Source organism: Urocampus carinirostris, chromosome 5, assembly GCF_059441175.1.
Source record: "Urocampus carinirostris isolate Australia breed hairy pipefish chromosome 5, RoL_Ucar_1.0, whole genome shotgun sequence".
Classification (NCBI taxonomy): domain Eukaryota; kingdom Metazoa; phylum Chordata; class Actinopteri; order Syngnathiformes; family Syngnathidae; genus Urocampus; species Urocampus carinirostris.
Genome location: NC_142353.1, coordinates 29,317,021 through 29,333,548, shown reverse-complemented (window position 1 = coordinate 29,333,548; position 16,528 = coordinate 29,317,021). Strand labels below are relative to the sequence as shown.

Below are 16,528 nucleotides of genomic sequence, written 5' to 3'. Positions count from 1 at the left end.
TGCCGTTGACAGGTTTGGACAGACAGCTTTTTTTCACCGCAATCAGTGCCATTGACGGCTATAGACATGAATTTTTCTGGCAGTAATGTAATCGATGAGCAACCTAAAAAGGTTGGCCATATGCTGCAACAAAGAGTTGGGTGCTTTTTTCGGGCTAAGTGTGATTTTCACATTGGAAGTTATTTTTGATCCACATAGTGTTTTTTCTCTTTGTTTAGTTGTCGATTCAGCAGGAGTTTTGGTAGTATATTTAAACATGTTTTTATTCGTTTGTACCTAATTTTGAAAACTGTTTAGAAATATATTCCTACGTTTAGGAACGCTCGAAATTGTACTAATGATCACCCAACTGTACTAAGACTACATCTTATGAATTAAGATATTCTTGTTCAACTTAATTGATGAGTGCTCTCTTGAGACATATTGATGACATACATTAAGATCCTGTTCAAAATATTAACACCAAATTCATCAATTTTATACAGTAAAAATATGTTTAAACAAACAAATCAATACAAATAAAACAATTATCAATTAAGTACATAATACAAAATGTAATCATGGTAACTAAAACTAAATAAAAAAAAAATAAAAAGAATACATTAATTAATACATGAATTAAAATTATACAGTGATTTGTGCATTAAAAAACAACAATAATGCCTAAATGCAATGACTAATTCTCTACAATATTGCAGTTTTATTAATGTTTGTCCTGCACTCCAAACAAGTTATTCGACTTATTTGTGTTTTATTTGTAGTTTCTGACCCAAGGTAGCCACAATGAGGTATGTCTGCCATCTAGTGGTAAATGCCAATATTGCACCATAAAATTTTCAGGAGTGGGCAATCTTGTTTCTTTTTTTAAAACTCTACATTTCCATTATTGTGTTGTTCACCCTACCAAAAAACTGAAGACAGGTAAAGAAGTATACCACCACGTTTGCGAAGATGCGAATAAGTAAATCAGCGGTAATTGACTAGTAGCATATTGCGTTAATCAGTAACAAAAAGTAGGTTCCAGCTTTAAAATCATTGATGACTCATGAAATAAATATTCTTAGACTATTAGAAATAGGCTTGGGTGTCCACTTGAGAAAGACAATAAAAATCCAGCTTGCCAACAACACCGAAACAATGTTTCCTCCTTCCTAGGATGCTTTTGATTAGCTTTCTCTCTCTTTTCGTTTATTTTAAAAGTAATCGCACCTTTAAACAAAGATCCTCCAACTCTCTCATTCCCCCCCCCCATCCTCTCCTCAGAGCTTTCGGACAATGATATCGGCGGAAACAGGCAGAGTCTAACGGAGTTGGTCATAATGAATGAAGTCTGTAGCCTGGCTACTGAGATTGAAATTATAATTACTCCTGTGGGGACAAGCGGGGTTATTGCCAGACATGGAGAAATAAATTGAAGTGAAGTGCATCGCCACTCTTGCTTTTAAGACAGGCTGACACGCTCCTCAATTTGGTTTCCTTGTACCTGAGTGTTTTGGGCAAGTATGCTTATTGGGGTCTTTTTTTTAAATTAAAAAAAAAGTAGAGATGCACGATTACATTTTTTTCCTACTGATATACATATAACCGATACAATCCTGTGCCCCAATAGTAATAATGAAATAAGATATTACTTTGTTTAATTTTAAGATAGTTTTGCTCATTTATAATGATGTTTTCTTCTGTGTAAAAAACTAAAATTGTCTACTTCTTATACCATCTGCTATACCAAATAATTTTGCTCTTTTAAAGTAATTATAATATTTTAATTATTATTACATTTTTTGTTTTTCTACTCTTTATTGTATTTTGACTCACTTTTCTAGTTGACAAAAATAAATAAACATACTTCAAATGAGCAAAATTGTCTGACTGTAAACTGTAAATTATTTTGGTCAATCACATTTATCCGTCCAGTAAATCCCAATTCCCAAAATGTAGTGGGCATTTACTTTTATTTTTTTTCCATTTAGAGCATATTGTGTAAAAAAATGATTCAGTGTCCTTTTTTTCAAATCAAAGATCCATAAATGAAATTGGCATTATGAAGAAGTACTTACAATATATATATTTCAATGTTCTTTTTTAATACTTTATTTTTTTCTATCTGGTGAATAGCTCTCATGTGATTAAATTCTCGCACGTAATTCTCAGTTTTTGTTGTTGTCCAATTTATGTATAGAGTAAACTCTAAACTCTACTTTGGAATGTGTAAGAGTGTATAAAAATAAATACAATTATTTCTTATGGGAAAAGATGTTTCGGTATTTGAACAATTTGTTGTTTAAACACAGGTCCCATACAGATTTTGGTCGAGTACCGCGGGTATCACTGTTTAACAAACGCATTCTATTTCAGTTTCAGTTCAGAACAGAAACTAACAATCCCTAAAAGGCACATTTTGAGCACACTTTTGAAGGGAAATATGCTCATTTGTCCTCCTATTGGAGCACGCTATAAATGCCAGCTCTATATTTTGAAAAAAGGATGGCTAAAGGACATTTCATACCCTTTTCCTCCATTAATGAAATGTCAGGCTATTGACCCATCTTTTTCTTAAATGCTAATTTCTCCGCCTCTTTGACCTTTCACCCCCGTCCTTGTGCCTTTGCAGAGCTTGTGGAGGTCATTGCACAACGTGAAAGACGTCGGAATGGTCCAGGTAAAAGTCATACGGGCGGAAGGACTGATGGCGGCCGACGTCACAGGTGACAACTCTTGTTTACAATGGGTTGTTGTTTACCAAAGTATAGATACCAGATATCGTTATCAGGCTCATACCAGGCCGATTTTCAAGGTTTTTGTACATACACCATCCATACAAGCACTACCTTGTAAATATTGGCTATTCTATTTTTTTTTTTTTTTTTTTTTTTAACATTTTAAAGTCAGGGCGTCAATTTTAGGTCTCGTTAAAAAGTTGAAAGGAGATAGAATATTTTCTCTATGAAGTATGTTAACAATGCCCAACTGAGTTGAAATCGCCCTACTAAATTATATTTCACTGCACCTACCTGCTTTTATCTTACTTTTAGCAAAGCTGTTCGGGCACATTAGGTAGGTGGAGTTTTTTTGTTAGTGTAGCATGAGAATGATGAAAGCAGGAAGAGGCTTGTTTCAAGTACAGTACAAACGCCAACCCAAAAATAAAAAAAGTGTTCTTTCAAGCGCACGTAGTAGCATGCGCAACATAAGGAGCCAGAAAATGGCGTCTATGAGGAGAAAAGTTCAAATACTGTACAGCACATCTAAATAATTTTTTATTACATGTTTATCTTAAAGTGTCACTTCTATTATTATAAACAACTTTAGGTTTTTATCAATGATAATGAATACAATTTTAATTCTAATTAGAATTTTGGCCTCATGTCATCATTTATAAAAATATGAGCTAACTTGTAGTAGTTTTACAACAAAGATCTAAAAATGTGCAATTACACAAAATAAAATGTTTTTTTTAAATTATGCATTTTGGAATGAGACGGAATTTTATAAAAAAGACTACATTATTTATTCAAATCATTAAGGTTTTTTAAAGACCAAAATACAGAACTACACTTTTTTTCTATCATTTTTTTTTTCTTCGAACTTCGCTATTGGATTTCACCATATCATCACTTCATGTGTCACACAGAGATACTCATTTTTAAGTTAGGTTTTGAGGGATTACGGTTTTGCAGGAAGTTAAAAGAGTCCGTTTAAATCTTCTTTGCACTGTATTTTTTCTTGATGCTACATTTGCCATTGTGTTGTTGTGTGTGTGTGGGGGGTGGGGGGGGCTTTGTGGGTATAAGGGGCTCATTTGAATAATAGAGAGAACGTGTGCATTTGAACCAACAAATCTCCCCCCTTCTAACACTCCTCCACTTTTCTTTCCCTCCTCTTTCCCGCCGAATCCTCCATTAATTCTTGGTTTTAATTAGGTCTGCAATGGACAGGCCTAGTTTTTCACTCTGCATTATCTAGTTTGGAGTCGACAAAGTGTGTGCGTTGGCTGCTACAAAGCGGAACTTCTTGATTTGGGTTATTGCGACCGGGGCAGTCGGAGAGCAGCGGCTAATGGCTCTTGTATTTCAACTTAAATTTACTCCGTGACCTTGTTTTACAGCTCATCGTTCAGTCGACGCTTCATGGCTAAGCGAAAAAAATAAAAACCTTTTGCCAAGTTGTTTGTTCATTTTCTGTTGGCTTGCCATCTTGAAAGCATGTTTTCTCTGAGGTAATTGTGTCAGAATTTCAATCATGTTTTTTTTTTTTTTTTTACATGAAAGCAATGACGAATAGTTTTAGAAAATGATTACAATACCGGATTATAAGGCGCACCTCCAAAGATAGTCTTTTGTGATATATTTTTCATATACTGTATAAGGCACACCAAATTTTAAACTAGCTTTGCATAAAAGAAATAAATACATTTAAATAAAGATAATTTATTTCATAAAACATGAATTAACATTATGACAACTTGTTTCACCACTAGAATGAATGCATTAATTTATAAATGGTTAATGTGCTGTCCTCACTCATAAGTATCCACTTCTCCACAAGCTGACCATCTAGTAAACGACATCGCGAACAACCAGACTTATTTTCTATAGTTGCTGTTTATACGGACATTGGCATCAACCATTACAAAAGGTTTCATCATTTGTCAGCCAGGAAAATCATTTATTGACGTCAATAGCAGTTAGTAGAAGTGTACGCGTTAGATATTCAAAAGATACAAATTTGCTGTTTAAACATTTGAAATAAACATTTTTAAAATAATATTTATCATTCCTTCTATAAACTAGCTTTTCATATAAGCCACTATTTAGATTTTCATACGGAGTTGAGAGACTCAAGAATAAACAAAAAATGAACAGAACATAGAAAATTAAAATTGACAGAAATGCCATGTTTGATATGTGAATAAAATCGTGAAGTGAATATTGTCACCAAACCAATATAATGTATTACAATAATAATTTGATAATACAACAACAAGCGATGGCTATATTTGAAGAAAGGCTTGTTTGATGTTCAAACATCAATACAGTATTTTCTTAGAATTTGCATTAAAATTGCTATTTTCCATATGACCTGTAATACATACTTTAATAGTTAACCAGTAATAATTATAACATTTAAAATCAAATTCAAAAATAAAACAATACAATTATCACAAACCTGCACCTATCATAGTGTTTAATTATACAATGACTTCATACCGAATTTTTAATCAGTGATGGCTAAGTGGTTAGATAGATAGATAGATAGATACTTTATTCATCCCTGAAGGGAAATTCACATTTCCAGCAGCATCCCTGAGCTGAGAACAGTACAATAATAAAGCCAAAAGAATACAATATACAAATACCCAGTGTGACATGCAAATGCCCACTATAGCGTGTTATATAAAGTAACTAAATAGTGCTACACAGAATACATATTGCAGTAAGATTCGGTACATCTGCGACACAGTTCTGAGGTCATGGGTTCAAATCCGGCCACCAGCTTTCCTGTGCAGAGTTCTCCCCTTGCCTGTATGGGTTTCCTTCAGACAACTTGTCCCTAGGTGTGAGTAAGTATTTGAATGGTTGTCTCTCTCTCCCTGCTACTAGCTGGCAACCAGTTAAGAGTGTTTCCTGTCCAATGCCCAAAGATAGCTGGGATGAGCCCCCTGTGGGGTGCAGATGATGGATATTTGATCAGCTTTAATTAAATTATTTGTGCTGCTCATTGTAGTTTGTCAGCTTTAGTAAAATCACACAGACTGAGACAAGTAAGGCCTTGGTTCTTTCAGTCACTCATTGGGAGGCCAGGCAACATAGCAAATGTAGCCATGCGCAAGTTCAATGGTTATCATTATTTTGCTCATCGCTAAAAGCCTTGTGACATACTGTGAATAAATACAGTACATAAAATACAGTATTGTATCGACGACCTGTACAGTCTTAGCCAATCACATGGGATTCTGAGACAGAGAAATGCATTGTGGGAGATAGTTCACCCAGTAGCATAAATATTTTCCGTGATGCTTTAACGCAAGCCAATAGTAGATCAGCATTTATATATTTGTATGTATTTTTGGGAAAACAAAATTTGTTGTTGATGTATGTTGGGTAAGATGCTGTAAAGAGGGGTGGATAGTACATCCTATTCCACAAGTATTCTGTAAAATAAAAACGTCATTAAGAGGGAAAGCCGTATCCCGGGGGCCTACCGTAAATGTTTATTACAACATATTAAAGCAACGTTAATTGTGAATATTAACATACAGTACTTAAAGAAAAGTATCTTTGTTATGTTTATTTGGACAGCATACTTTAACATAGGGTAGCAACACACAGCATGTCAAGTCTTTTTGGAGATCTGCGTTTTGTGAAATTGAGGTTTGAATTACTATGCTGTTTGTCATAGAGAAGAAAAAAAAGAAATTAAGAAAGAGCAAGGACACATATTCCAAAAAACTTGGATGATCACTTGTATGTCAAGGTACCACTTCCTAACTTATGAATCCTCATTTTTTCGGCAAGACACATTTTCCCAGAACGTCCATTTTGTTCCTTCAGCACCAGATAGTGAAAGAAGATGATCAAAACGACCCCTCAGTGCCAGCACGCCCCATTTTATCAGTTGAGCCCAGAAGAGGGTCAGGAACGAGGCGAGAGACAAACACACAGACCCGGCGCAGTGTGAGAGGCGAGGTCAGGGAGAGAAAAATAGTTCAGCCTCTCTGCTCTCCATTCATGCCGCCATTCCGTCTGCTCTCTTGTGTGCGCTCTCGCTTTTCTTTCCTGTGTCGCGCTTGGGCCCTCTCTTACTCTAATTGAAGAGCTTTTGTGGGCTGGAACGAGAAGGATAACTGAAAACAGTCTCAAAAGCTAACAGTGTCCCACGTCTTGCTCCTTGAGGAGATGTGAGACATTTCAATAGGAATGCATTGTTCGCAATCTCACGTCCTTTCGAGTACTATTAGCATTTTCTTTTTTAACAGCAGTCCTCTTTCAAGTAGCTCGCGTCACAAAAAACTAGGGATGGGCGATAATTATCGGACCGATAGTTATTGGGCATAATATGAAATCAGTTATATGCCCGATAAAGAAAAAAAAAGACAGATAATTAGTCACATGGAGCCGTGGTTTAGTATTTAATCAGCCGATACTATTTGTTAGAAAGGTACTAAGCATTTATGTTGCTTATTAGGACATATTATTACTTTCTATATAAGTATTTACACATCTTGGTCTTGTCTCCTTCCTATCTTCCTGTAATGTGTAGGACCCACTACAGATTTGTTAGAAAGATTCTAAACATTTACATTCCTCATTAGAAAATATTTGGACTTTCTATAGAAGTAGTAGCACTACCTGGCCGTATCTCCTCTCTACCTTTTAATAATTTGGGCGAGGCACTGGAGAGCTTGACCATGATCAGTCGCATAGCTCAGGCTGTTGTGATTGTATGGTGTTCTGAAATTCCTTCCCACCCATCAAGAAATCTTTCCAATATCCAGTGTACAGGCTGATTGGGATTTATCAGGAAATGGTTTGATCTAACCTACCTTTAAAATCGGTGATACACTCAGTTGAAAGTGGTGAGTTCAGATACTTACGATTTTAGGTTTTATTTAGTATTATTTGACTCTTTCACTTGTTCGAAAGATATTTTGGCACATACGACTGTCAGATTAGCCTATGATAGGCCGTCTTAAGAGGGTAGGATGTTTTGGCAGAACAACGGACTTCTAAAATTTAGCTTGTACATTGGGTTTTGTTTTGTTAACAGAACATTATTTAAGATTAACAGCTGCCTGACCAAATTCACAAACAACTCTCTTAATTGTGACACAATGTGTTATTTTTCTGTACTAAGCATACACAAACTATATTGTACATGTTTTAACATTTTGTACTCCTTTAGCAAATCATCGCTAGCAAATTTGTTTCAAGTGCACTGCTATGAGACACTGCACTGCTGTTTCTGCAGCCATAATTGGCCAATTTGCCCAATGTAGTATCTGCTCACGGCATCAGCATTTGTATATATATTTTTTAAAGATACAGCTAGTAATGTGTACAGATAATGCCAAGATAATGCTACTTTAAAGAAAATAAGTGAATTTCTTTTCTTTGTCAAGGCATGTGTCATATTAAATATTGGAGCATTTTTAGGAGTATTTTCACATAATGATCACACCTATAATAACTATGCACTTCCTGCAATGTCTCTCTCTCTCTCTCTCTCTCTCTCTATTTATTTATTTATTTATTTATTTATTTATTTATTTATTTATTATTATTATATTATATTGAAAATGGCGGTGCGGTCGGGTTCAGCAGCTAATGGCTCGCCACCTATGGAAGTTTATATTTTTAATTCTATATGTCAGTGTTATGGTGCTCATAATATCTTGTCATTATAGTTCTTAATAACAAAAAATTTAATAGTGACTGATTTATCAATAAAGTTAATCTTTAATCCCTCTAATTTTAGTTTTTAAAGACATGTTTACGAAAGTTCTATAATTTCATTGTAATTAGACAAAAATACAGAAATGAGGACACACATAAAATTTGTTTTTTGGGTTGAATTTTTTTTATATATAGCATGCAGTAAACGGGAGAACATTATCGGTACTGGTTGCCAGAAGCAGGATTTTATTGTTTACAAGTGTAGGTAGGAAAAAATATCATGCATCCCTACTGAAAACAAGTTTCATCTCTGTTAAAAAAAAATTGTCATCTTTTTCCCCTTAACTGAAAACTTGCGGTGAGTGAATTAAGTGTGTTTTCCCTCCTAAACATTGCAAATGTTTAATGCTTATGTTGAATATTCCTTTAAATTATTGTGGAACTTTCAAAGTTCACACCTAAAATTCAATAAGCACGTCTTGAATCCAACTTTTTGTCGTCAAATGGGAATCTCATATTTTTTCGTGTTCTTTCCAGGTCAAGGGCACTATCGGTTAAAAGTGATGAAACATCAGGCAAATGCAAATGAGTTTACATCAGAAAGTCTCCAATTCTAATTAATTGTGATGAGCACCTCCAACTCCCAAGCAAGTTCAAGCTATCAACAAGTCAATTACAGCCGTTCCTTCATCCGTGCCATATTCATCCTGCACACTTATCTTTGGACGGCCAGAAATGATTTTTTTTTGGCTCCAAACAGCCACCCGAGGCTCCACTGAGACATGACCCGATGCAGGAGGAGCTTTACCTGTACGCCAGCTCAAATGTGAGCGTGTAATGGTTAAGACAGACGCCTCTGGTGCCGGCGCCCAATGGGGTGAAAGTTCACCACAGACTCGGCAGATCCAGAGCCCATCAGGCCCTAAAAATGGGGGTTGTCGTGATGTTATTTTCCACACTTTATTTTCATTTATTTACAATTTATTTTAATTAATTTGGATATTTTTAATGCCCTGTACGCTCCAAATTGATGTGATTTGAAATTTTAACCCTTATAAGCAGAGATGAAAGTGATCTAAGTTGATTGAAATTCAATTACATTTATAGATTATTTTTATCTGTGGCTTATTTGCCATTTTAATGTATAATTTTAACTGGCTTTAAATTTCTTACTGTGATTGGCCCAATCGTTCTGTTCACACAGCATTTCCTTTTTTTTAAATAGCAATGATATTTTTCCCGCAAATTCTTGATTTGGTTTTACTATTAATGTCATCAAATATCACTTTTGACAGCTTTTTGTTTTGGATATCTATCAAAACTACAAAACAAAATCTTGCAAAGTTTCATCCTTAAAGCACTACACCGAACAAAAGGTATTGGTAAAAATATAGTAACGTGCATTTAAAAATATCTGTGTCCAACTGGCAGAATATTTTCTAAACACTTAAAAATAAAATTTCGAGCATCTAGTGAAATAACTAGTGGTTCCTTATGATTATCCGACCAATAATATTCCGACTGTTAAGTTGAAAGTCTTTATCGCGATACTCAAATTGATAGTCTGACTCCAAATTATTGAACATATATTTTTACCATTCAAACCAATATTAACCTTAGCTTCACCTTTCCTAACAGTTATTTGTGCTCGTTCTGTAAGAAAGAAGACCAGGAAAACAATCAGCCGAATCACTCAAGATTTTATTCCTAACAGCAAAAAAGTCTCAATACAATCTGTGCTTCCCTGTGACCATCAGGGAGAGACACCTTTTCCCGAGGAGCCCCAAAGAGCTATCAGACCCAATATTTAAATCATGACTACAAAAACACTACCCACTCCCATGTTATTGGGTACATGACATCTGCAATCTGATTCTTAACATGCTTATTGGCTATCTTCTCTCGCATTCTAAGATGATGGCTATTCTTGCCTATGTGACTGTCTGGAGTGCATTCCGGGAAACACCATACAATTAGATTCCTAGGGGCGGGCATTATTCGCTCAGCCTTGGGCCTCCCTGCCCTTGGGTTCCTGTTATTTCTCTCTAGCGATTATGCCTCAAAAATAACTTTGAAACAGTACTATTCTACTTATTTGCAATACAGCCTTGAATTATTAAATAACAGTTAGCATAGCACTACATGTCTGTACAATGTAATTAAGTCCTTCAACTCATAGAAAACAAGACCCCATAATTAATCATTTGGAACCACACTACACAAGATTATTCAATAAGCCGACGCTACTTGTCAGAAATATTATTACCATTTATGTTCCTCATTTGCCATTTTCAGAAAAGTTGCAGCACAACTTGGCTGCGTCTCCTCTTAACATCTCTGTAATATGCGTAAAGCACCAGAGGGCTCTAGTCTTCAACCCTAGGTATTGGATATATGCTGAAGATGTATAATGTCATTGTAAATGTAAACAAAAATAACAATATCAATATAAATATTTAGATTTTGTGTGGGATTTTCTTTTTATCTGAATATAGCATGCAATTAAAGAAAATGAATCTATTGGACTTCAGAGGCAAGATTTTAATCAGGTATGCGTATTGGTAGTGAAAAACCACTATCATACGTCCCTATAAAAAACATTTAATACTTGAAATGAGGAAAAAAATATCTGCAAGTAAAAAAAAAGATTATTTTCCAACATAATGCGTGAAAAGAAAAACACCTTTAATCATGGTGTATAGAACGTGATAAGCAGGATAACAATTACACATCTAAACAGGATAAATCACAGGCAGAATTACACTCTCGGGTCTTTGTCTTTTAGTTGTATGTTTGAGTCACAGCTGTCGATAACCCTCCAAACATGCTACATCAATAAAAACCCCCACCACAACGACTGATATGAGAAGGAACACCTACGGCAATGCATTGATCACACTGACATTTGCTTTGCACGCCCACTAAATGTCCTGCCCTTGTCACAACATTTGAAGAAAATCACACGGATCGATGACACACTCGTGTACAAACGCAAATGCCACTCGGGGACTCCATTCAATTAAGATTTCATTGAGCTTTATTGTTGATACCTAACATTATGGTTTTGTGTCTTTTTCTGGTGTTTATGAGGAATTGTTGACCAAATTTTTCGTTTCTGTTGCCATATTGCGGTTCGACTTTTGAGTCCTCGTTGCATTGCGTATTTTATTCTGTGGACTTTCGCGCCAATCGTGGAATTTTTGCATTGCTTTAAGAGAGGCAGTACAGTAACAATCGGAGAAGTTGCTTCTGTTTTCCTGGCGCTGATTGAGCAATCCGAATTCATGTTTTAGATGTTTTAGAGACTATTGACAGTCAAATAACCCCTTCTGCATGCAGTTTGCGAGCAATCCGATCAGGGGGGCAAGCAAAAGCGACGTCGTTAAGAAGAAAATGACTTATTCTCCACATTTAACTTTTGGTATTAAAATAAAGGATGATAGAGAATGAGAAATATCCTGGAAAACTCAACAAATACACATGAAGCTTTTTTAGCGAGTTAGCTGGAGTTTGAGCGCATTATTTGTATCTGTACTACAAGACCCACAGTGCTTTAAGGCATCAAAATATCCAAGTTAAAACGGCTTGTTGTACAACAGATGTATTTTCCCTCAAGTGTTGCCCGGGTACAAATAAAGTTTTAATTGAATTATGTATTTTCTTTTTTGTCCTACTTAGGAAAGAGTGATCCATTCTGTATAGTAGAGCTGAGTAACGATCGGCTTCAAACTCACACGGTTTACAAAAACCTTAACCCGGAGTGGAACAAGGTCTTCACTTTGTGAGTATTGTTGTTACAAATGCATGAATATTCATTTAAAAACAAAACAAATAATTGTTCAATGACATTCAAATAGCTTTTCTAGCGTATGGACTTAGTACCCTCAAAGCTACGAAAAAACAAAAAAACATTTTTTCGTTATTTTGCTCTTTCATATTTTTCATTGAGTTAAAAAAATGACCCACGTTAATTAATCATTCTTTGAGTGCGCAATGCCCGCGTAGCTTTTTTTCTATACATAACTCAACCCATCTAAATAGCCTACTTTAACCAAGAAGTTCACTTTAACTTGTTCTTGTTAGAAATGTAGTGCACTGCTGGATTAGATTCTTGAGAATGTCAAAAAGATGGGCTATACCTTCAGCTATTCAGTAGTCAGTATACATATAATCATCATGACTTTTTAAAGAGCTAACATTCTGCTCACTGTTGTGTTCCAGTAACGTGAAGGACATCCACTCAGTACTTGAGGTCACCGTTTACGACGAGGACAGAGACCGAAGTGCAGACTTCCTGGGGAAAGTGGCCATTCCTTTGCTAAATGTGAGTAATGTAAACATTGTCTGGAATGACTGAAATATAGTTAGATTTTCCATTGGGCCCATTTATGCTTTTCTGGAAGCTGCTGGCCTTGACTCAGCTGATATTTTCTCTCACATAGCAGCTAGCTTTGTTAACAACTAGTGTGTAGCAAGTATTTATTTAATACTATAATAATTCTGATTGTACTGCAAGATGTTAACCGTTTACTGATGGGCAGTGAATTAAACAGATCGGTTAAACTACTGGAGGGCAGGGAAACACTAGACATGTGCGTTTGCACAAATAAATATATTGGATAATAAAATAAAAATGTACAAAGACAGAAACAAAAACAATTGTGTAGAAATATCTGTTTACAATTTAGCTACAGGTTTGCTATACTGTATTCTTTTTGTGGAGAACACAGAGCAGGGATTAAAAACAAAATTAAAAAACAAGAGGGTACAAAAGCCTTGTCTTCGTTATGTTAATTGATCTATCTCATTTGAAGCATGAAAAGAATAACTATAGTTTTTCCTTGCCATCATGTAGGTTTTAGATCAGGGAATGGCGTAATAAAAATCTGTGGTTTGCAATAATCTCTGGTCTTTGCAGCCCTTTGACACTCTTTGCGATTAAAGGCATCACAAATAGACATGACTTGACTTGACTTAAAAAATATATGCTATTTTTAGCACACAGGCTGATATGTTTGCATTGATGGAAAGGTAAGGAAGACTGACGAGTCTAAAACCAAACGTAAGTGTGAGAAAAAAATGACACCGATAGAGAGATGAAATGAAATCCCGTGAGAAAATGTTCCCATACGTGCGTCAGGTGACCGTACGTGATTCCCCTGGATGGCTATTTTCCTTTTGACAGAGTCGGGCTTCTGTGGGTAATGAACAGGTACTTGTCAGAGTTGCCACAGTTGTTTTGGGCTCCCTGTCAATGCCGGGTTCAAAGGTGGCCCATTCAGTCGGGTATCGCCAGACAGATGGCTGTCATGTCCCCCTCTTTTGCAGATCCGCAATGGAGAACGCAAAGCCTACGCCTTGAAAAGCAAGGAGCTGACAGGGCCGACCAAAGGGGTCATCTTTCTCGAAATAGATGTGATTTTTAACGCTGTGAGTCTTTGTTTTGTTTTCTCGCACAAAAAAACACGTCCCCTACCCTCATGTTCAGTTTATTCTCTGCTACTGTTTCAATAATTCCGTTTATCCTCACCTCCCCCTCAATCTCCTTTTTCGTCCAGTGTGCCTCGTTTTGGGTTTAATCACGCAATCCTTTGTTCGCCATGTGTGTGTGTCGCAGCCGCCATTTTATTACTCCACCCTCGTTGGCTTGCTTTTTGTTGCAGCTTCATAACAGACAGCATTTTTATAATCGGTTTTCATTGTGTTTATATTCCAGGTAAAAGCTGGACTCAGGACATTGATCCCCATCGAGCAAAAGTACATAGAGGAGGAGCCACGAGTGTCCAAACAGGTCAATTGTGTTTCTATTCCGGGGGTCAGCAACCTTTTTGAAGCAAAGAGCTACTGATCAGCGCAAATGACAATAATAATAAAATAACTTATATTGTTACTATGTTAATATTAGGTTATTACCAGATTTCAATTACTGTAGAGTTAAAATATACAAGTGTCACATTAGTTACTTTGTAGAAAAAATTAAGAGGCCTACACTATCTTTTTTGGAGTTCTCAATACATGTGACATCTATCCATCCATTATCTTGCGCTTATCCGGGGTCGAATGTGGCGTCACATATCCTCTTTTTTACAAGCCCTTTCACATTAAACAATATAAATTACAGCAGGGGTCGACAACTGTTTGCAAGTTGATAGATAATTTTGTTACTGATAAGTGCAAAGGGCCACCAGTTCATATGCATTTTTTAATTTACTTTTCATGTTATTGCTATAGTACTACCACGTTGTAATTTTTAAAGATAGTTAAAATACGACCATCAAAACGTCTGCTTGTGTCAGGGAACTGATTAATTTATATATATATACAAATTACACTCTAATTTTTTAAAATAATTTTGAAACAATTTGTCACTTATTTAAAAACGATGATTATGTTGACGATTTTACGTGGCAGTTGGAGGTCAAATTTCCTGTAAATTACAATGACCCATCACTAGTTAGCTATTTTCAGAACTGGTCCGCAGGCACAATGTTGGTGACCCCTGCCCTAGCCTTTTAAAGTCTTGTGCTCCACATCACACACTACAAAAAATAAATTATCGTCCCGCAGATTAAAATACCTATTTTAAATAACATGTTTTTGACTTATTCTTACATAACTTGTGTTTGATGTAAAAATAGAAAATAATACTTAAAATAATTTAGTATGGAACAATATGTATTATTTTTTTCATATCTTGGATATCATATTTAAATTGAGAAAAAAATGTTGCCAGCGGAACAAAACTTTTTAAGTACCTTACTGCTTTTTGTCTTGACTCCTCAACCTGGACTATTGCAGTGCAACTGTACAAAATGCTTGAAATTAGTTGATAAAACACTCTGTCGAACAAAAAGGACCTATAAAACAACTAAAATATAGAACTATTTTGGTAAGTTTAACGTTTACATGCAAGAAATAAGTTACTCATTTAGCTTCTGTATTCCAGGGGTCCCCAATGTGGTGCTTACGGGCACCAGATTGCCCCTTAACACCACCTGAGAATCCCGCGGACTAGATCTGCAAATATATCATGAGTCATTGTGATAGTCTAGAAATCAGATTTTTAACTGGTGTAATGTTTCATGGTTGACTAAGCCTATTTCAATCTCTAATAATTACAATCTGGTAATAATAGAGTAATAACATACTAACAACACAGTAATTAACATTTTAGAAATGCAAATCAAACTAGTAGCCCTTTTGCGCTAATCAGCAACAAAATATAGCTCTCAGCTTCAAAAAGAGACAAACAATACTTGATACGAAGAAGCAAATTATCTGCCGGTTAAAAATTATTTGTACGGTGTATATAGTTTTTGCCATATAATCAATAAAACGAAACTTGGCCATATCAGATAATTTCCTCTTTAAAGAAAAAATACACTTGAGTCCAACACATTTTGTCCAAATCTATAAATACATACATGCATGCATACATATTAAGTCACATGTGCTACTGGAAATACCTTATTTGGGTCCTTTGCAGGCCGTATAAAACGTAAAAATGAATACTCAATGTTATGATTCATATAAATCTGTTATCATTATTATTATTATGCGACATCTGTTTTTTTTAAGGTAAGGTTTTTTTTTCTTTAAAATAAAAAAATCTGTTGATTCGATTTAACATGTCGCCATGCTACTGTGTATGTTACGTTTGCTAATTCTACGGTACAAACGCCATTACTTTCCCTTCAGTATGAAATCATGGTTTTAATAGAAAATAAACACACATAAATCTCATTAAAGTGACTTGAAATTTAAAAAAAATTATGAATACATGGGGAATTCCAAAAGCATGGTTTCGTTGGCTCACATCGCGGTAGCGCGCTTCCTGCCTTGCTAACTGTGCTGCTCAGATAAAACAAGGTGATTGAAGAGAGCAAACCGCGTTTCATTTTTGTTTCTTCTCCCCTCCACTCCCTTCCTCTTGTCTGTCAGCCGCCTCGCGTCGGCCTGAATAGAAATGTCAAGCTGTCAATGGCGGGGCGCATAAGTAGATTGCCCGTCCTTCTGCTTTGCACTTCATTGTCACACCGCTCAGCGTGGCGGCGCCACAAAGGACTGAATGGCCGGGGCCGCCCCGCCTCACATACCGGCAACCGTTCAAGCTCCGTAGTGGACATCCCGCCACG

The 16,528-nt window shown here is 35.8% G+C and overlaps 1 protein-coding gene across 6 annotated transcripts in view; it reads left to right on the top strand.

Annotated features, from left to right (window-relative positions):
• Positions 1-16,528, top strand: part of mctp1a (multiple C2 domains, transmembrane 1a) — a 166,113-nt gene that overhangs the window by 60,285 nt on the left and 89,300 nt on the right. For all 6 annotated transcript variants that reach the window (XR_015850527.1, XR_015850528.1, XM_088336399.1 and 3 more), the window contains 5 exons: positions 2,612-2,705; positions 12,072-12,174; positions 12,615-12,717; positions 13,722-13,823; positions 14,110-14,184. Coding sequence is in view for 4 of the 6 variants with exons in the window: in XM_088336399.1 (XP_088192525.1) it covers positions 2,612-2,705; positions 12,072-12,174; positions 12,615-12,717; positions 13,722-13,823; positions 14,110-14,184 (477 nt within the window). In the remaining 2 variants the exon portion in view is untranslated. The remainder of the gene's footprint in view (positions 1-2,611; positions 2,706-12,071; positions 12,175-12,614; positions 12,718-13,721; positions 13,824-14,109; positions 14,185-16,528) is intronic.